This window comes from Notamacropus eugenii, chromosome 1 (assembly GCF_028372415.1).
Source record: "Notamacropus eugenii isolate mMacEug1 chromosome 1, mMacEug1.pri_v2, whole genome shotgun sequence".
In the NCBI taxonomy this organism is placed as follows: Eukaryota; Metazoa; Chordata; class Mammalia; order Diprotodontia; family Macropodidae; genus Notamacropus; species Notamacropus eugenii.
Window position 1 is genome coordinate 291238751 of NC_092872.1, and position 21790 is coordinate 291260540.

At 46.1% G+C, this 21790-nt stretch overlaps 1 protein-coding gene across 9 annotated transcripts in view; it reads right to left on the minus strand.

The window, feature by feature from the left end:
* CFAP46 (cilia and flagella associated protein 46) overlaps nucleotides 1-21790 on the minus strand; it is a 135891-nt gene that overhangs the window by 7344 nt on the left and 106757 nt on the right. For 7 of the 9 annotated variants that reach the window (XR_011971720.1, XM_072629131.1, XM_072629128.1 and 4 more), the window contains 9 exons: nucleotides 18904-19001; nucleotides 17495-17571; nucleotides 15051-15166; nucleotides 13021-13136; nucleotides 10419-10483; nucleotides 8466-8639; nucleotides 1808-1875; nucleotides 649-703; nucleotides 532-570 (listed from right to left, as the gene is read on the minus strand). Coding sequence is in view for 6 of the 9 variants with exons in the window: in XM_072629131.1 (XP_072485232.1) it covers nucleotides 532-570; nucleotides 649-703; nucleotides 1808-1875; nucleotides 8466-8639; nucleotides 10419-10483; nucleotides 13021-13136; nucleotides 15051-15166; nucleotides 17495-17571; nucleotides 18904-19001 (808 nt within the window). In the remaining 3 variants the exon portion in view is untranslated. Of the gene's footprint in view, nucleotides 1-531; nucleotides 571-648; nucleotides 704-1807; nucleotides 1876-8465; nucleotides 8640-10418; nucleotides 10484-13020; nucleotides 13137-15045; nucleotides 15167-17494; nucleotides 17572-18903; nucleotides 19002-21790 lie in introns of those variants that run through there. The other 2 variants (XR_011971721.1, XR_011971722.1) reach the window with 2 other exon arrangements.

Here is a 21790-nt window from a genome sequence, read left to right on the forward strand (position 1 = left end):
TAACTGACATTTAAAAGCCAAGCCCATACCTTGGCTTCCTGACCTAGGTTTGGGATTGAGGAATTCACTCAGGCCATGCCCACCTTCTGGTCTGAGCCTGTCCTGGTACTGGGACCCAGATTTATTCAGCTGGCTTAAGGGCCCTCTGTGGTCACTGCTTTGAGGCAGTCCCCCCGCTCCTGAGGGATGGGAATGGGACAGGGGCCCCCAGGATCAGCTCCAATATTACAAGGGGGCACCTCAGGATCCTCATCTTAGGGGAGTAATTGTAAAAAATCTCTCTCTTTCTCTCTCTCTCCTTTGTATCTAAATCTGTCTTGTCTCTCTCTCCTGTCTGTCTCTTCTCTGTCTCAATCTCTCTCCTTTTACAGCCTCTGTCTGTCTCTGTCTCTCCCCTCTGAGTGTCTCTAGTCCTCTCAGTCTGTCTGTCTCCCTCTTTGTCTCACTCTCATGGGTTCAAACCCTACATTTAATTTGGGAAATACTTATACCCAATAAGTAAGCACAAAAGAAATGCATTGATTGGTTTACCTGTGTTTGCTTTGGCTTCCTCAAATGGGTCCACAACATCTGGGGTGTCCAGTTAAGGGGAACAGCAGTCATATGGGTAGATGTCTCTATGCAGGGGACAACACTTCAAAAGGATACATTTAAAATTGTTCGATTCCACAGGCATACAGTTGGCTGGCATGAGCCGGCTTGCCTGAAATAACGAGAGAAAATTTGTCAGTTACTCCTGGCACCCCAGAATATTTATTAAATGCTTCCTGTATGCTGAGCCCCAGGAGAGCCCTCATTCAGGGTGCAGACCAACAGGCCAGCAGGGCAAATCACAGGCTAGGGGCTGGAACAAGCTGAATTATCACCCACTAGACACAAGTTCATGGTTAACAACACTTCATTATGAAAATGAACTTGGCTAAATTCTCATTCTCAGGAGAGAACCAGAGAAACGAGTGAGTGCAAGAGACAATGATTCTGGATGGGTCCAGTGATGGGTCCAAAGGGTTGACTATTCGTTCCCCTCAGAGGAAGAGATGTGAATGTGAGTTCCAGGCTAGATTCTGGCTGACTTGTCTACACTTGCAAAGCCACAAAGGGGTGAAGCAGAGAGGGGAGACTGTGACTCTGTCCTTTAGACTTAGCCTATGTGCCTCCCTAAGGTTTCATTTCCAGCTGTCAGTGAGAGAGTGGAGGGGGTCTTAGGGCTTAAGAAAGTGGGCACTTCAAAGTGGTTGGGCCACCTTGAGTCTTTAGATGTATGAAAACCAACTGCTGAGAAGTCATGATTAAAATGATCAGGCACAGAGGATGCTTCCTCAACCAGAGGATCTGGTGACCCAGATGTTCAGTTCAGAGAAAAGAGAGGGTGCTGGGCATTGGGAGGACTCAGACCCAGGTGAGAAAGCTCAGCCCTGGAGGAAAAGAATCTCCTCTAGAGCATAGCCCTTTCTGGTCTTCTGCCTGCCTCACTACACTCTTGGTATGTCAGCCTTGCACCCTAAGAGCCTTTGAGTTAACCCTTTCACAAACAAGGCCTCACCTCAAATTCCTGTCATGTTCTTCATATTCTAGCCCCAGAGCCAATGGACCATCCCACAGTCTGTTTGCCAGCACCTTGGAAAGCTCTGTCTGCAGGTGAGTCCCCTGGGGTGAGGCCCTAGTCTTTGGGACCCTCTCTCCTGTCTGGCTGCTGCCAGGGCAAAGTGGCAGCAGCAGCTTCTCTGGACTCAGGAAAGCACTGGGAGCTCCTCCCTGAAGGCTCATTACCCCCTTCTCCCAGCCTCAGGAGCTCCTTGTTTCTCACCTTCTTGCCAAACTTTTTACTTTTCTGCTTGGCATCTCTGCTACCTCTACCTTCTCTCTTGGAAACTTCTGTAGAGGAAAAAAAAGACAGTGAAAGACAATGTGATGCTCCTGAATGGTTGAATGAGGGATAGGGAGTGAGAAGGCCTGGCTTCTCTTCTTGGGGGCCAGGAAGCTGCAGGCAGAGCCTGCAAAGACTGACCAAAAACTGGCAGTCTCTGACTTCACCAGACTTCAGAGGAGCCTCAGGGGTCATTTCTCTAGCCCACACTGGCCAGGAATCCCCTCCAGGATACTCCCTGACAAGTGGTCATCCAGGCTGGGCATGAAAATGCCCAGTCAGGGGAACTCCCCTCCCCACTACCCTCCCTGGATGCAGCTTGGGCCACTAGGGGAGAAATCTACCAGTTAGGGAGGGTGTCATGATGTTGGGCTGCATCTGCAGCTCCTTCTTCTGCCCTCTGGGTCAGGCACATCAAGCCTGTTCTCTGGTCTGTGTGAAAAGCTGTCAAATGCTCCAGGACAGCTATCACCTCCTGCCCCAACTCCAGCAAGTGTCCTCCATAACAGGAGTGCTTTCAGTGACCTCACACTGGGATGGGCTGCATCAGAGAGAGCCTCCTTGGAGGTCTCAGTCTGGTCCAGGGTAGACTAGATGACCACTGGATCAGCCTTCCCTGCTTCTAGACATCTGCTTGATAAAGCAGATGGTTTGCTATGGCTTGCTCAGTTTCCTGAGTGCTCTCTCAGTCAGGGAGCCAGGGCTTCGAGTGCCATCTCTAACTATGTGACCCAGGGAAGGGTTTCTTCCCCTTCTGCACCTCCATCATCTCATTTGGAGCTTGAGGGAGCTGGAGTCTTTTCCAGCTCTGAATCTATGAGCCTGAGATGGGTCAGAGCCAATCATTTTCCTCTGAAAATGCAGAGGACTTGGAGGTTATAATTATTTCCTCCCCCATGTGGTCATCCCATTGCTTCCCTTGGCAAATTAGCACAACAGAGAAAATTCTCCCTTCCTCACGGCAGAACATACCTCCGAGTCCCAGATGGTCTCTTAAGAATTTAGTGGGGGGAGAGCAGGTTCCGGGGGATACCAACAGGGGCCCTCCCTGTTGGGAATCCTGGCCACAGGGGAGCCAGGAGAATAGGTCACTAGGCCAGCCTCTACATCCCGCTCAGCTGCAGACCTCCCCTAGGGGGCCAGGTTGCCCCATGCCCCTTCAGAACAGCTCAGTAGTTCTTGCTTATGCCAAGCCCTAGTCAGGCATTCTTCTGCCCATTGCTTCTGGTCAGTTGTGGCTGCTGGAGCTGGTCCCGAGACCAGGGAACCAACAGACTTGTGCATTTAGGCCACGTCAGCAAACAGGCTGGTCATGCTCCCTATCTCCCACACTGCTGGGGAGGGCAAAGAACTGGGAGCTTCCATTCTCCAAAGCCTCGGTCTTGTCTGGGGTCTCCAATTCTTGTCATTCCTCGAGCAACCAGTGCCTCAGCCTCCCAACTTCCTCAATGAATTCATTTTATTGGGGGTTGGGGAGGTGTTCGTTCTCCCTTTCCCCCTTCCCCTGGGTGCCTGACACCTGCTCTTTTCAGAGATCTCCTGGTGCATTTTTACTGTAATGAGGAACAAGCATAACTCTAAACAGGGGCAGCTAGATGGTTCAATGGATATAGCCCTGGGCCTGGAGTCAGGGAGATCTGAGTTCAAATTTGACTTCAGACACTTACCAGCTGTGTGACCCCAGGCAAGTCACTCAAACTCTGTTTGCTCTTATCTCTTAGAGAAGGAAATGGCAGCCCCCTCCCCCACCCCGTATGTTAGCCAAGAAAACTTATGGACAGTATGGCATGCTTTGGTCCACAGGGTCACAATGAGTCAGCCAGGACAGAACCACAACAAAAATGACTACTCAGAGACAAGAGACACACCAGAATATTTTCCACGGCCACCAGTGCCCAACCTCTCATATTCTCCACTTCCCAGCACTCCATGTTCTTTTATTCTTGACAGAAGGAATGGGGGGCAGCTAAAAGGCAGCTTTTCATTGGAAAACATACTGTAGTTGTCCCAACTATTCACAGCAGATTTGACTGAGAGCCTTTCCAACCTTCTAAGTCACCGAGCAGAGTTTTGGTGAGATGGATACAAAAACTGCTGAGATGGATCTCCAGAGTGGACAGCTCCAGATCTGTCAGGCCCTTCTGGCACGTGGCTTGAGGCACCACTCTCAGCTAAATAGACAATTCAGTCAATGGATGCTGAGACGTAACACTAGGCTGCCATCATGGAGGCTCAGGAAGGGCATCACTTGAACCTTATTCTCATTGGAATTGGCTCAGAAAGGGAATAACATACACAATCAGGTGGGTTTAGGAATCTAACTTACCTTACAGGAAAAGAGGAGGAAAGGGAGTTGAAGAAAGGGGTGGGAGTCTGACAGAATAGAGGGCAGATTATGGGAGAGGTGGTCAGAAGCAAAACACTAATGAGGAGAGACAGGGTGACAGGAGAGAGAGAGAGAGAAGGAGAAACAGGAGATAAACTAGGATGGAGAGAAATACACAGTAATCATAGCTATGAATGTGAGTAGGATGCACTCTCCCCTAAAGTGGAAGCAGATAGAAGAATGTATTAAAAAATCAGAATCCTACAGTATGTTGTTTACAAGAAACACACTTGAAGCTGAGAAACAGAGTAAAGATAAGGGGCTGGAACAGAGTCTATTATGCTTCAGCTGAAGGAAAATAATGCAGGGGTAGAAATCCTGATCTCAGATAAAACAAAAGAAAAAGCAAAAATAGATCTAATTAAAAGATATAAGGAAGGAAACGACATCTCCCTGAAAGGTGTTATAAACAATAAACTAATATCAATACTAAACATGTATGCACTAAGTGGTATAACATCCAAATTCTTAAAGGATAAGTTAAGTCAGTTACAGGAGAAAATAGGCAGCAAAACTATACTACTGGGGGACCTCAATTTTCCCATCTCAGAACTAGACAGAGTTAACCACAAAATAAAAAAGAAAGAAGTTATAAGGAGATGAATAGAATTTTAGGAAAGTTAGATATGACAGACCTCTGGAGAAAACTGAATAGGTATAGAAAAGGATATGCCTTTTTCTCAGTGGTACATCGTACCTACACAAAAATTGACCCTGTATTACCATATAAAAACCTAAAAATAAAATGTATAAAAAATAGAAATATTAAATGTATCCACTTCAGATCATAATGCAATAAAAATTACATTCAATAAAGGGTAGTGAAAAATATATGAAAAATTATTGGAAAGTGAATAATTGAATCCTAAAGAATAAGTGGGTCAAAGAATATATCAATAATTTCATTAAAGAAAATGACAACAATGAGACAACATAACAAAATTTATGGGATGGAGCCAAGGCAGTACTTAGGGGGAAATTTATCTATCTAAATTCTTACATTAATAAAATAGAGAAAGAACAGATCAATGATTTGGGCATGTGGATTAAAAAATTTAAAAAGAGCAAATTAAAAAAATTCCCAATTAAGCAACAAATCAGAAATCCTGAAAAGCAAAGGTGAGATTTATAAAATTGAAAATAAGAAAACTATTGAGCTAATTTATAAAAATAGGAGCTAGTTTTATGAAAAAACCTCCAATAAGATAGATAAACCATTAGTTAATCTGATTAAGAAAAAGAAAGAAAACTAAATTTCCAGTATAAAAAACGGTAAGAGTAAATTCGCCACTAGTGAAGAGGATATTATAACAATCATTAGGAAATGTTTTTGCCCAACTATATGCCAAAAAATTGACAATCTAAGCAAAACTGATGAATATTTGCAAAAATATAAATTACCTGAATTAATAAAAGAGGAAAATAGAACATTAAATCATCCCATCTTAGAAAAAGACATTCAACAAGCCATCAATGAACTAAGAAAAAAGTCCCCATGGCCAGATTTCTCTTTGACCTGAGAGCTCTGAAATTTAACTATAATATTCCTGAGAGTTTTTATATTGGGATCTCTTTCAGGAGGTGATCAATTGATTCCTTCAATTTCTATTTTACACTCTAGTTCTAGAGTATCAGGACAGTTTTCCTTGATAATTTCTTGAAAGATGATGTCTAGACTTTTTTTAAAAATCATGGTTTTCAAGTAGTCTAATAATTTTTAAATGATCTCTCTGGATCTATTTTCCAGATCAGTTGTTTTTCCAATGAGATATTTCACATTGTCTTCTATTTTTTCTTTCTTTTGATTTTGTTTTATTGTTTCTTGATTTCTCATAGTCATTAGCTTCCATTTGCTCACTTCTAATTTTTAAGGAATTATTTTCTTCATTGAGTTTTTGTACCTCCTTTTCCATTTGACCAATTCTACTTTTTAATAAATTTTTTCTTCAGTGAATTTTTGTATCTCCTTTTCTATTTGACCAGTTCTGCTTTTTAAGGCATTCTTCTCCTCGTTGACTTTTTGTACCTCTTTTACCATTTGGCCTAGTCTGTTTTTAAGGTGTTATTTTCCTCAGTATTTTTTGCATTTCTTTTTACCAAGCTGTTGACTTATTTTTCATGATTTTCTTTCATTTCATTTCTCTTCCCATTTTTTCCTCTAACTCTCTTACTTGATTTTCAAAATTCTTTTTGAGCTCTTCCATGGCTGAGACCAAAGGCTTTGGATGTAGGAGCTTTGACTTTGTTATCTTCTGAGTATGTCCTTTTTCATTCTTTTGATTTTATTATTTCTTGATGTCTTATGAAGCTATTAACTTCCCTTTGCCCAATTCTAATTTTAAGGGTAATCAATGAATATAATTAAGGGTAAGTTTTGGATCTCTCTTTTTTGAATTAATTGACTTTCTTTTCATAATTTTCTTGCATTATTTTTATTTCCACATTTTTCCTCTGTCTCTGTTATTTGATTTTTAAAGTCCTTTTAAAGTTATTCCAAGAATTATTTTTGGGCTTCTAACTATTTTAGATTTTTTTCTTTAAGGCTCTACAACCAGCTTTTTGGAGTTCGTTGACTTCATCTGAGTCTGAACCCTAATCTTCTGTATCACCATAGTAACTATCTTTGGTAGTGATCTTTATCCGTTGTTTTATCACTTTTTAAACAATCTATTTCTTGACTGTTAACTTTATGTTAGGATCAGGCTCTGCTTCTGGGCTGTGGGGGATAATGTCTCAAGGTTCAGGTTTTCCATGCTGTTGTTTTCTTAACTTTATCTGGGGGCCTTTGACTTCTTGGTTCTTCCAGTGTTCTATAGTCCAAGGCCAGTTGTGGTCACTGCTCTTCCAGCTCACACCTTGGTTTGTGAGTGATTTCAAGTATTCCTCTTCACACCTGAACTCAGGCCTGTCCCCTGCCTGGTGCCCACTGCAAATGCTCTCTCTCCCTGTGGTCCCAGAATGCACCACCAGCTTCTGTTCTGCCACTGCTACAAACATCAAGTCAGCTTGCCCCTCTGCCCTGGACCCCAAACCAGGGACTCCACTCTCCTGTAAGTGACCACAGTCTGTCCTCTCCATCCTGGTACTCAAGCAAGGCCCCAGCCCTTGTGCCACCACACTCACTGGTATGTGCTCACTTCTCCTTACCTGTACCCACAGCCTGACACCTTAGGGAATCTTTCCTTGACCAGCTGCAACACTGTCAGTGGGGCTTCAGAGCCTGCCTCAGGGCTTGCCCTATTGTCAGGATTCTCAACCAGGCCACCACCACAGAAGTGGAGATCTTTCCTAAAAGTCCTGCCAAATTGTCTTAGGCTGGATGAACTGCTTTACCCCAAGTCTTAATTATTTCTGTCACTCTAAAATTCAATTTGAGATGTTATTTCAAGTTACTGGAGAGGAATTTGGGAGAGCTAGGTGATTTCCTACCTTATTCCACTATCTTCCCACAATCCTCTAGCTTCATAGTTTTGCTCATCAGATGAGATCATATGTCACACCTGGCCCACATCCAATGGTAGTCACATAATCAGTGGCCCCCAGGGCAGGATTCCAGAGCTAGAGGCCTTTCTATTGAACCTTGCACCTCCTTTGCTTGAAGATCTCTCATGACAGGGGGTTCATCACCTTTTAGGGCAGCCTGTTCTACAATGGGGCAGTTTTCCTAGACTTGTATCATAAGATGTTCTTACTACTTCCCACCTTCTTCTCCTGGGGCTGCCTTTGGGGGCTAATCAAGACAAGGACTATCATACCCCCAGCCCTGCCCAAGCTTGCTTTGACTCAGAAAATTGCCAGAAGGCACAGAAAAGAGAGGAGGCTCATGAGTGGACAGTGATTGTCTCTGGTGGAACTGGAGCCCCTGTTTTAGTGACTCTAAGCCCTACTCTAAGTCTCCTAACACTCGATGCTTCCTCAGGTCCAGATCATTGGCCTGTGGTTTCCCAAATATTCTCTTCCCTTTTCTGAAAACCTGGAAAACATTAGAGGTGGACAAGACCAATATTCCCCTTTGCCAGAGGATGAAACTGAGACCCAGATGCACCCACAGGATGGTGAAGTTGGATGGAGAAGGAGCTGGACCCCATCATTTTACTCCTGAGAAAAGGGAGGCTTTCAGGAGTGGGGCTGGATCAGGGATGTGGAGCTAGAGAGTGACGGGCTCTCTGCTTTGGACACCAGTGGGATGCTAGCGCAGGGACCCCCACGAACCTGGCTCCTCTCTGTGTAGGCGATTGGCCAGCATCTGCAGAGAGAGTTCTCGAGACACAGAGCCAATGGTCCCGTTTTCAAAGGCCGTCACCACCTCCAGAGGCAGCTCCAGGAGCAGCCGGTCCACTATGAGTATCAAATACTCTGCAAACTCTGCGGGAGGGACCTGCGGATCTAAGAAGACAGAGGCTGAGTCAGTGCCCCAGGCAGGGCCAGTGAGCAAGGGTGGAGCCTGGCAGAGCGTGAATGGCCTGCAGTCTGCCCTGTGTTTGGGGCCAAGGCAGGGCTTGGAGAACAGCGAGAAACCACCCAAGGCACTTCCCCAAACCATCCTCTTCCCCTGCTGCTGCTGCCTCTGCTGCCACCGACTTTGGGAAGGAAAACTAGGCAGTGGTAGAGGATAGAGGAGGCTGGACTGGAATCCAGGAGATTCATCTTTCCAAGTTGCAGTCTGGCCTCAGATCCTTCCTAGTTCTGTGACCCATGGAAAGTCTCTTAACCCTGCTGGCCTCAGTTTCCTCATGTGTAAAACGAGCTGGAGAAGGAAATGGAGAACCACTCCAGGATCTGAGCCAAGAAAACCCCAAATGAGGTCGTGAGGAGATGACTGACAAGTGATCAAAATCAGCAGCAGCAGCAGCAGCAGCAGCAGCATTATCATCATCATCATCACCATCAGCAGCAGCAGCAGCAGCCTGCATCCCTCAGATTGAGTTTACTATCCAGGCCTAGATGAGCTTTCTTCCTGAATTTCTATGGTTTTTCAGGATGTGGGTGGTGAGAGACAGCCCAATCCTTCCCTCTGTTCCCTTCTTCCTACAGATCATTTTTTCCTAGTCCCGGGGCAGCTAATTCACTCTCACCAGCCCCTGCACTCCACAGCCCACCCACCTAAGAGCAGACTCCTGGAATTAAAGATAGTTTGGTTCAAACATCATCCTTGAGAGAGCTGTGCCACAACTTCCACTGCCTTAGTGAGGTAGTCCCCACTCTTCTGCCTCATTCCTCATAGGCAAACGTAACATCTCCCCAGTTCCATTTCCTCTAGTGGCCAATAAAACATCAAATCCTCGGGGACAGATGCTTCCTTGGGGGTGGATGGAAGAATCCTGTGGTTTCCCTCACCCCAAATCCCTTGATCAATGGAGTTCAGTGTTTGGAATTCACTGGGGACTCTATTCCCAACATGTAAAGCATTCACAAATGGAGGGTTCCTTTTGACTCCCCCCACCTCTTTTCTGCTCTCTTTTCCCCAATGCATCCTGAGCATCAGAGAGAAGGGTGTTGCCACTATCAGGGCTGGCATTCAAGGCCCCCAGAACAGCCAGCAGTATACTCTGGAGTTGACCGTACCCTGGTCACATTACCTACCTCCTTCAGATTCAGTCTCTGGTCAAGTAATGAGATAACCCTTCCCTCCTGTGCACCCCCAAGCAACAGATCCCAAAATCGTGCAGAGGGGTGGGTCATTGTTTTGAGTCATGCCCTGAGTAATAGCAGACTTAATGGGTGAGGCTTGGGAGGGGATGTGACCATGGGGAAAGGTCACAGGCTGCTGGACTTGGGTCTTTGAGGAAAGGGAGGGGGAACTATATGACTGATTCAACTTCATCACTAAATAGTCCACTTTTGAAAAAGGATGTAAAATAAAACAGAAAATAGCTCAGTCCTGAGCCTGGGGGCAGAGTCACAGTTGCCAACACCCTCCAAAGGGGAGATGCTGCCTATGTTGGGTGACAAGCATCAGGGTAGACTTGACCTCCGTCCATTTGGCCTGGCTGGACAGTGGCTCAGAGCCTGAGGGAAGATATCTATACAAGGATGCCCCTGGGCATTCTCAGAGGGCAGAGAGGAGCCAGCAAGCAGTCAGAACTTGGGTGAGAGGGCTAACCAGCATGACCGCCTGGCCACACAGGTCAAAAGCTTCATCAGCCCATCCACTGTCTTCCTTACCTTGTATTACTGAGGGAGACTTCTGTTCTTTTTCCTTCACCTTTTTTACTCCTTCGCTCTGGTGTCTAGAATTCAAAGCACACTTTGATGACATTTTGATGTTTTAGACCAGGAAAACTTTCTACCAAAACCTCTCTCTAAAATACAACAAGTAGTTTGGCACCTACACCTTAAAGGATCATTGGGTGCTGGAGCCAATGGATGGTCTTCACCCCCTAGGCCTAGAATGGGAAGGGGGAATCATGCACTATTGGGGTATTCAGGGGAGCCCTTCCTGAATTCCCACATCACGTCTCCCTTGGGAGGGAGGGAAGTGAAGGAGTAGGGTCTCTTTCTGTGTTTTATCTTTCCCTGGTTTGGCTTTAAGGACTGTTATCTGTCTCCTGAATGGATTTTGATCGGGTGCTTTCCTTCTCTGTTTTTGGGCATCATTTGTGAAGAATGAGTATTCATTGTTCTTTGGAAGGGGGACAGAATTCAGGAACAGGAGGGATTTTTTCCTTCTGTTGCTCCTTCAAAGGTACATCTGTTTCCTTTTCTGAGATCAGGAACTGAAGATCTCAGTCTGGTGGTCTGCCATTTTGGGGGCTTTGTGTTTGTGGAGTCCTCCTCTCCATCTTATGTGTTTTCAGTTGTGTTGCATAGGCTGAATACATTATGATGATTTTCTGTCTCTTGTCTTTGTTGTGTTTTCCCCTCTTTCATTTACTATTGTGTAGGTTTGATCTTCTGCTGTCTTCTTTTTAATCCAATTAGCTAAAGCCTTATCCATTTTATTAGTCTTTTCAAAGAACCAGATTTTTGTTTTATTTATCAGGTCAATGGCTTTATTTTCGTTTCCAGTTTATTTCTCCTCAAAATTTTAATGTCTCCTCTTCTGAGCTTAATTAAGGTTGGCTTATTAGTTCACTTTCTAATGTTAAAAGCATATTCACTTTGAAATGCGTATTCAAAACCCTAACCCTAAATCCTTCCCCGCTCCTTTGGTTAATGCCTATTTTTAGGGATATCATGTCTCTCCCAAGGACTGCTTTAACTACTTCCTATAAATTTGAGTATACTGTTGCATCATCATCATTTTTATTCACAGTATCCTTTCTGTGATTTGCTCCTTGGCCTACTCATCACATAGGATTTCATATGGATTATAGGATTATAGTATTTCATATATTATATTTGGATCTGTGTCTTTTTTTGTGGTCACTGAACTAATTACTATTTTTATTGAATTTTGGTATTTACCATTTCTGCCTTTTTACATGTATTTGCAATAGCTGGGCACAGGCTCTAATACATGGTCAATTTTTGTAAAAGTTCCTTAAGTACTGAGAATACGAATATTCTTTTGCAGTCCTATTTAAAAGTCACTATATCTTTTAGCTCTAGCTTCTCTAGCAATTTGCTCAGGCCTATATTTTATTTTCTGTTTACATTTCTCTTAGACTTATCTGAAACTGACAGAGGGACATTGAAATCTCCTGTCACTAATGTGTTACTGTCTGTGCGTTTTTATAATTCAGTGTTTTCTTTACGAATTTGGATGTTAAGGCACCTAGAACATACACATTTTGCTACTGATGATCATTTGTTGCCTATGGTTGCTGTCAGCATAATGTAGTTTACTTGTTTATCTATTTTTAAAAAAATGTTTGTTTTTGCTTTATCAGATAGCATAATTATAACACCTGTTTTCTTTGGATTCATTTGATGTAATGTAAATGTTTTCCCCCTATCTTCTCACTTTTATGTGTATGTTTTGTATTTTTATTTTCAAATGTGTTTCTTCTAAGCAACAGATTGTGGGTTTTTCCCCCTTGTTCAATGAATCTCTCTTTTTTTTTGTTTTATTGGATTGTTTAATCCATTCACATTTTAAAATTATGAGTTAGGTTTATGTTCTTCCATTTAACTCTAATATTGATTTTTTTTTAATGCTTTCTAGCTGTAATTTCTAATGGAACAATCATCGTCAATTACACACATGAACCAAAAATCTGTTAGCCATATTCCAGTCGCAGGACTGCAGATTGAGTGATCCAATGGCATCTAGTTCAATCCCTTCATTTTACAGCTTGGGAAACTGAAGGAGGGTGACCTGCCAAGGTTACACAGCTAATAAATGTCAGAGGCTCTTGGATTCCAGAAGAAGGTTCTTTATGCTGCTTCAGTGGAAACCTTTTCTTGGCTTCAAAAATGCTTCTATGAATATTTTGGTGTATATAGGATGTTTCCTTCGGTCTTTGACTTCTTTGGGGTATATGCCTTCCACAGGGGCCAAAGGGTATGGTTAGACATTTTAGTCACCTTTTCCCACAAAAGTCTAAATTGTTTTGAAGAATGATTGGCCCAGCTTACAAGTCTACCAACATTGTACAAGCAGTGAATTTTGAGAGAAAAGTTTCACAAGCATAGTATGAATGCAAACCAGACTTTGGCATACTACCACATGAAAAGAATGTCTTTGAATTTTTCTTAGCCCTATGCTAAATAAAACATATGTGAAGGATGCTGGTGGTGTTGAGATACCTTCTGGAAGCTTCTTGTAAGTGTCTTTAAGGAAACTTTTATCTATTTGTGAAGGCCAATGCTCCCCATCTGGTACCTGATATCCCAGTGATGGATGGCTGTATACACTGGCTTCAGATAGTCCTCCAGGGATTTTGAAATGCTGTTGAATTTCTGGATTAGCTTTTCCTCCTCTGTGGTCACTCGTGCTTCCTGTTTTGTTCAATATAATGTCATTTAATTGGTGTTTCCAGAAGGATTGTATCAAATCTTAATGGGCTCTAGAATGCTAGGTGGAGTGCTCCCATCGGTCCCACTCATAACCAAGCCCACTCTGAACCACTTCACACTGACCAGGGGAGTGGAGGGGAGGGAGAATGGGCCAGAGACAGCCTTCATTACAAGATTGGCCAAAGTCTGGCTCCTCAGGCAGAGATGGCTGGGGAAGGGGGACGGTCTGTCCTGGCTCCTTTATGTGTTTTTAATAAAAAAGGGGCTTTGAGAGTATTTACTGCACCCCAGCATTTTACAGATGAGGAAGCTGCATCTCACCTATCTAGGCATACATTAACAGACACACAAACTACCAGAGCCAGGGCTTAAAATTCAGATAGGAGCCTTGCTGGCTGTGGCGCTGAGGGTACCCATTCTGGGAAGGGCATCACAAGGCATGGTCCCTTTGAGGTTTACCCTCTCCTCAGAGGATTGATGACCTGCAGCTTCATCTTATGACCTCTACATGTCTCTTGGACTGTTAGGACAGTCCAAGCCTTGGGGACTGGACTGGTGGGGGCAGCTACTCTCCAGGTCCCAGGCCAGTCTGCATATCTATTGCAGGGGTGAACTGATCCTCCTGTGAACTATTCTTGAAGTGAATGAGGAGGCCAAGGTGGCTTGGCCTTGGAAAAGTGGACCCAAAAACATTACCCCTTGAATAAAGGGTGCCCTTGGATGCAGGGTATGGGGAGCTCTAGCCACTGGGCTTCTTAGTCCCCAAGAGGGCCCTGAACAGGCTGACCCATTTCTTCTGTGTGGTCTTGGGATACTGCCACCATAGCACTGTTCTCCAGTCCCACCACAGGCCCCAATTCCCCAGGGCTTCCCTGATGTGGCTCCTGGAAGCCTAGACAAGGAGCTGCTCCCTGCTATACAGGCCCAAGGGCTGAGATGCCAGCCTGGGGCAGGAACCTGTCAAGGCCCTGTGGGGAGGGGACCTGGTGGTGATGCTCCATGGCCACCCACCTTAGCCCAAGGCTGAGGCCTGGATCCAGGGCCCTGGGAGTCAGAGAGGCATGAACTCTGTTCTCCACCTTCACCCAGCCCTTGGCCTCAGCCCTCCACCTCAGACCTCTTTCAGCTCCCTGTCTTCCCTGAGGAAGACCCAGCAGCCCAGGCCCAGGGGCAGTGGCAGACCTGAACCTTGCTCTCAAGGGCCACGTCAGCCCCTATCTGCTGCCCTCCTCAGCAGCACCAAGGCTACTGGGCTTCTCTCCCTGGTTCTGTCTGTCCCACTGGGGAGGAGACACTGACTTTCGTCTTCTGCTCCACCAGAAATCTCTCTGTTCAGAGTTCAGGCCTCACCTGACTGTCTACCCTTCTCCCAGGGTCCTCCTTCCCTCCACGGCCCCCCTTCTCCCAAGTCATCCGGAGCTGTTTTCCTTCCTAGCCCCCTAGAGCCATCGTGCTGAGGAGGCCACCATCACCCATCACCATCTGATCTTCCCAATCCAGAATCCTGAGATTCTTCTACCCCCAGCTACGCTTCTAACCTTCTCCCTCCCTCTCCTGCCTGTGGCCTCTGCTCTGGCCTCTCCCAGGCCTGGGGAGGAGCAATTCCTCCTCTCCTCCTTCTACTTGTCCACAGGCCCTATGTCTGGGCCTGAACTCTAGCCAGGACTTCTGCTCCCTTGGCCAAGAGGTTAGAAACTGGAGTCCCCACAGGAGAAGGGATGAAAACTGGAGCTGAAAAGGGTCCAGGGGAGGGAAGGGAAGAAGGGAGGGAGGAAGGGAGGAAGGAAGGAGAGGCGTGCTTGGCTTGGACAAGAAACAGCACCAGCGGGGCTGAGCAGAGGGGACCCAGGAAGCCCTGAATCTCAGCGGCTTGGAGGAGGAAGGGACGCACTTTACCAATAACATTTCATCAGGGGAAGAACGAACAAGTTCCTCTTTAAAATCACTCAAGGAGCTCAGCAGTTGGGAGATGGTGGTAGGGTTCTTGTGGACACGGAAAACTTTGCACTGGCCTGCAGAGGAGAAAATGAAGGTGGCTCAGAGATGCCAGAGCTACCCAGCCCAGCAGGTCACGAGGACAAGGCTCAGGAAGGCAAAGAGACAGGGTCAGCTCCTCCAGTGGTCCCAGACATCTTCCCAGGGATGGAAGGCAGAGGGACCTTCCTGGGAGCTCTGCGTCCGCCCAGTCATCTCCAGCCTGGGACAAAAAGATAACCAAAGAGATCTCAGAGCCACAGGAGGCTGCTCCTCATCACAACCCAGAGCACTTCCTGAAAGAAACACAACCTCTCTGCCCCCTATGGTGAGGGGGCTCCCAGGGCAGGGCCAGCTGCTTGGGGCTGCTGGAGGAGAGAGAGGCTAGCCATAGCAGGGTCATATGTGTGAGTGTGTATGCATATGAGTGTGTTTGTGTGAATGTGTACTGTAAAAGTGCATTTGTATGTACTGAGTGTGTATATGTGTGAGTGTGTATATTTTTGTGTGTATGAATGCGTGTGTGTATAAGCATGCATGTATATGAGTGTGAGTGTGTGTATGGTATGATCATGAGGGTGTATATGTGTGAATATGTATATGTGTATGTGCATATGAGTATGTTTACATGAGTGTGTGTATGAATGTGTTTTGTAAGTTAATGTGTGAGTGTATGTGTAGGAGTATATGTGTGTGATTGTGTATATGTGTATGTGTGTTTGCATACATGCATGAGTGTATCTGTGTTTGTGTGTATGTATGTGTATGAGTAGGTTTATTAGTGTGTATGAGTGTACATACAAGTGTGTATATATGTATGTGAGAGTGTGTATTTGTGGATGAGTGTAAATGTGTGTGGAATGTATGTGTTGGGTATGTGAGTATAAATGAGTATGAGTGAATGAGTATGTGTAATGAGTATGTATATAAGTGTGGGTAAGTGTGTGTATGAGTTTGTGTATGAATATGTATACGTGTATGTGTATGAGAGTGTATGTGTGTTTGTATGAGTGTGAATGCATGTGTATAGGAGTATGTGTTTGAGTGTATGAGTGTGTGTGAGTGTATGTATGAGTGTGTAAGTGTGTATGTGTGTGTATGTATATGTATGCATAAGTGTGTGTGTGTGTGTGTATGTGTTTGGAGATGGGGATGGTTTCCTTAGAGACAAGTATGGCACTTCTGCATTTACTTAAACTGAGAACCGGCTCCCTTTCTTAAAGCGCGTTGTCTGGACCTGGTGCCTCCGTGGCTACCACCCAAACCAGCAGCCTCCTCCTTTGGCTTGTGCCTCATTTACATTTGTCTGGAAGGGAGTTGAGTGCTGTTCTTCCTGTCCTCTCATTGACCTGGAGAGTCACAGGTCCTGAAAGGACCAAGAAGTGAGGCTCCAGTCCCTTACCTCCAGGGCCAAACCCCTGAGCAGGCCACCATCACACATAGGGAAGGGGAAGAGGTAGGAGGGGATCCTTGAATACCTGCAGCTGGTCTCTGGGTGATGATGGTAGCCAAGATTTTGGCTCATTGAGGGCCCAAGGAGGGTGGCAGGCCCTGTTTCTAGAGCATGTTCCACTTAGGATCTCTTTGCCTCCCACCAACCAATCAGGGAGGAACACTTTATTATTAACACCTGTTGGCAAATGAGGAAGTTGAGGAAAGGAGCAGTGACTTGTCCTGTGTCACAAGTTGCTAAGTGTCCAGCTGGAGTCTTCCAACTTCCCTGCCCACCCTGCCATTGACTGAGTCCTCAGGGTCATCATTTGAACCAAAACCACATGTGGCTAATTAAGCAGACCCCCTCCCACTGTCCCAAACAAAGGGGTGCCCTGAGGCTGTACAGATGGATGTCTGGAATGGGCTCGGATGGGCTCTGCCCACTAGACAGTCCCTAGAATGCAGGCTTGTCTGAGGCCCAGGATGTGCTTGTCTAAGGTCACTCAGGTGACAAATGTTGGAGGCAGGATTCAAACCCAGGTCCTCTAACTGGACTGATCTATGAAATCCCCACAACTTAGTGGTACCCTTCCTTGAGACAAGTGGTGATAAGGATGTGAGTAAAATGAGCATACTCTGCAGAAGGGGAGGCCAACACAGGGAGGAACCAAGTAGATCGACCAAGGAACATCACCTGGTTAGGCGGATGGCCAGATGGTTGACTCTAGTGGGAGAAGCAGGATCCTCTGTACAGAGAAGTCAATTCACAAAGGGTGGATGGGCGTAATCAAGAGCATGAAGGCTGTGGGCCGAAGGCTGGAGGTTGACCAGCCTTCATTAACATTCTGGGCTCTCTTTGCAGGGAACTGATGCCAAGGGACAAGTGACATTGTAGTGTCTAGTGTTCTAAATCACCCCTTGGGCACACTCACCACTGATCTGGATGATTTTCCCCTTGGGTCCAGGGCCAAATTTTGGCTTCTCATACACCATGCCATACAGTGTTGACCTGTGGGAAAAAACATACAACTTCCAAGTCCTGCCACCATCTTGGAAGAGGGTCTGGTGGGGCAGGATGAAGACAGTGCCCAAAGCTGTCAACTATAGGTTTCCAGGTATGTGGGCACATGTGTGAGGGCATGTGTAAGTGTGTGCCACAGCACTGAAGGGCAAAGGAGTGAGCCTGAGGGGTCACCCTCAGGTCTTCAATGGCAACACTCTAAGCATCATCCAACCCAAGCTGCATTGGGAGATCAGAACATGAGACTCTGGGCAAGGGCCAAACATTCAGTCATTGCTCTTCTCCTCACACTTGGCCCATCATCGAGGAGAGTCCAGGGCTGTGGCTCCCAGACCCAGTTCCTCATGCCCATGATGTTCCCATGGGAACATCACCAGGCTGCCTTACCCCACTGCCAGCCATCCCAGACTCCAGCACAGGAGCCATGGTTGTGCCCTAGAGGCCCCCAGGATGTACCAGTTTGGGGGCTGTGTGGCTCACTCCAACAAGAGATGGCAACTGACCAGACCCAATTCTGCTCTAGTGGCTCAGTCTACCTCAAAGTTACATTACATGATCCCTCCCTGTTAGATGATTCATGATACCCCTCTCCCTGCTGCTCCTCTCAAACCTCTCCAAGCTCCCTCTCCTCCCACTGTCTCAGCTGAGAGCACCTGCTATCTGTCCCCTCCCCCTCCCCTTCCTCCTCCCACATCTGGCTAGTAAGAGACAGAGCTGTCCTCTGGCACCTGTCCCTATGCCCTCCGCACTGGATTGAAAACCTCCACTGGTTCTGGAAATATTCTCCCCAGTGACCCCTGCCACCCTCGTCCTTAGTGTATGCCAACTGACCGCTCTGATTCCTTCTGCAGAGCTGAGTTGGAAAAATGACTCTCTGAGATTTTTTGTTGGATTTTCTGATCAGGATGTTGTGGATTTTCCAGATCAATCCAGAGGAATTTCTCTGTTGAACATGTGAAAATCACCTCTCCTCTGCTCCCCCATACCTTGTCACCCTGCTTCCTTTCTCTGTCCCACATCCAGCTTTGGGCTTAACAAAGGGAGCTTCTTTGTGACCATTCTGCCCAGCAGAGTTGCCAGAAAGCAGGTCTCAAATTTTCTGTATGTCTTTTCCAAAGAATTTCCTTGTGGATAGTCCTGCTCTGACACTCCCAGGCCATCCTCAGTAGGGGAGACATTTCCAGTTTTGTAGTCAAGATGGAAGAGGGTTGGGGGTTGGGGAGCTAAGTCAGGTCCCTACAAGGCCCATGTTCTAAGTTCTGATAAAATATGAGGCCTGTGGTACATGATTCAGCAGAGGCCACGGCCCAAGGGTCCTACCTGTCTGCAGAGTGCTGGAGAATAATGAGCTGATAGCTTGGTGGGAGGTCATTCAGAATATTGAAATGCTGTTCTGTGATACAGAGGTTCTGCCAGGCCTGGGGAGGGAGAAATAAGCTGCCCCTTGGCATAACCTCCCTTCTCCTTGTCTCTCCTTCCCCTCCAACTTCCTCAGCAAATGCCCCCGACCCTATCTCCTACCCTCCTCCTCATCCCCCCATCCACCCCACCCTCTATCATCCCCATCCTCTCTTGTTTCACCTCCATTCACTCATCTATCTTCTTCCCTGACTCCCCTGGTAACTCCGAGCCAAGTGACGTCTCTCTTAGCCCCAGCCACCCTCCCCAGGTTTCCTCTATCCCCACCATGGCCCTCTCGGACTTGGTCTCATCAATCGTCCACTCAGGTGGGTTGTCAATCTCCCTTTCTCTTTACCTTTCCCATCAGCCCCCAAATCATTAGGTTTTCTCAAACCAAACAAGTCACCCTTGAGCTGGTTCCTCCCTCCCCCAACCTCAACTCTCTTCCTGGGCTCTTAGGAAAACTCCTGGGAAAAGAAAGGGGGAGACAAAGCCTTTGGATGACACCTACTATGTGCCAGGTGCTTTACAAATACCTCATCAGAGCTCCACAGCCACCCTGGGAGGTAGGTGTTATTCTAACCCCTACTTGATAGATGAGGAAACTGAGATAGACAAAGGTGAAATGACTTGCCCAGGGTCACACTATATTGTTGTCGTTCAGTTGTGTTTGACTTTCTGTGACTCCATTTAGGATTTTCTTGGCAGAGATACTAGAGTGGTTTTCTATATCCTTCTCCAGCTCATTTTAAGGATGAGGAAACTGAGGTAAACAGGGTTAAGTGACTAGCCCTGAGTCACACAACTTGAAAGCACTTAAGGCTGGATTTGAACTCAACTCTCTCTGACATGTGGCCTTGTACAACTAGCAACCTCTATAGCACTGAAGCACTGTGGTCAATCAGTGCCCCTCTTCCTGGACCACAGGACCTCAGTCTTTCTCATTTCATGGTAACACCTTTTTGATCATTACTAATGGTCTCCCTTTCATTAAATGGAATAGTTCCTTTCTCACCCCCTCCTCCAAGAGGCAATATTTGGAAAGAGAATATCTGTGACAAGAGAATCTTGATAAAGTGCTTAGCCGAGAGCCTGGCAGGCACACAGTAGGTCCTTAATAAGTGCTCCTTCCTTTCTCTTGGCACTCTGTGAAACTTTCCTGGTTAGTATTTCATGCTGTTCACTCTCCCTCCCTTCCTTTGACTCTGTGTACCCTGGCTTTCTGATATCTTCTCCTTGAATTCCTTCCCAAACTGGTCTTCCCTTGTCACTGCTTCCCTGGGTGCTCCTGGGGTGGGCTGGGGGCAGGGATTGAGCTCACTTGTGTGTATGCACATATGTATATATACACATACACTCATACACACACATACACATATATTAGGCTCCTAATTTCTAATACCTGGCAAGCAGGAAGAACTTACTGAAAGCTCACCCATCTATTCCTGGGACCCTCCCTCTCCAGTCCCCAGGGACGTATGTGCTGGTAAACATCTTAGCAACTGGCTCTCTGAAAACAGGACATTTTTACATTTAACTAATTAACTTAATTAAATGTGAACATTTTCTCCATTACTTTCATGAAAATCTTATCTAAACAAGCTGTCAAATCACAAAGCAAGCCCTGATATGGAGCTGATCTCCATGGTGCCAAGGTTTGAACCAAGTTGCACCCTGCATAGTACTCAGAAGCTTGGGCATCCTAAAGTTCTGTTCTTTCCCTCTTTTCTACTCCCTCTAGACTTACCAGAATTATAGAATCTCTGATTTGGGAGGGGCTGGAGGACAACCCTTCCCTGAACAATAATCCCCAGCCACACAAGAGCCAGGCTGGCCACTTGAGAGGGTGGGGGTGGTAATGTCAAGGTCACTGAGTGAGTGAGTGATGGGACAGGGGAGAGGAGGGAAGGGAGGAAGGAGGGAAGGCTTTGGTGGAAAAGTAGGGAGGGCTGCTATGGCGGTGTAAGTGGACAAGAAAAGAAAACCTGCAAGAGATGCTGGAGGGGGTGGGAAAGGGACCAAGTGACCAAAGGGTGGGCAGCTCAATGCCCAGTGGAGATGACAATATCAATCTGTAGCCAGCACAGTGGGAATGGGTCACCTCCTCCAGGACCCTTATGTGGCTCATTGGGGCACTTGAGGGAGGAGCAGAAGCTATGGAAGAAGAGACTTCGGGACTCACCCATCGAGGATACTGGTTAACGGTCAGGTAAAGATTTTGTAGAGGAGAAAGTGGTGAGTGGGAAAGCAGCAAGGGGTGCAGGGACTAGAGGCTGCCCTGAGTTCAGGAGGGTATGGCTAGAGAGAGGAATATAGGTGAAGATGAACTCCAGGGGAGGTGAGGCAAGATGTGGTGTGAAGGTGATGACACTAGGGAAGTGGAACAAGGGGATTTGTGAGGGCATCTCCATGGAAATGGAAATATGTCTTCCATATCATGCTCACTGCTAAGACATCTGGATCTTTTTCAAGGGAAGCCTCATCTATCTATAAAGGAGGAGGAGGGTGAAGGAACAGACAGGGTATATTGGGTTCAAATCCTACCTGACACTGGTTTTCAGTGACATGAACAAGTCACTGAAGCTTGCTGAGAGGATGCTTCCTTCTCTGCAAAATGGGGTAATTCCTATTGTTGGGCGGTTGGAGTGTTTTGTAGGCTTTAGGAGTCATGTGTAAATGTCAGCTGTGATCACACTAACCCATCTCTTGCTTTTAAAATGGATTTTTTGGATGAAAGTGTCAGACTTGACATTCATCTCTACTAAATTCTGCCTTATTAGATTGGATAGAAAGTTCTGACTGGCTG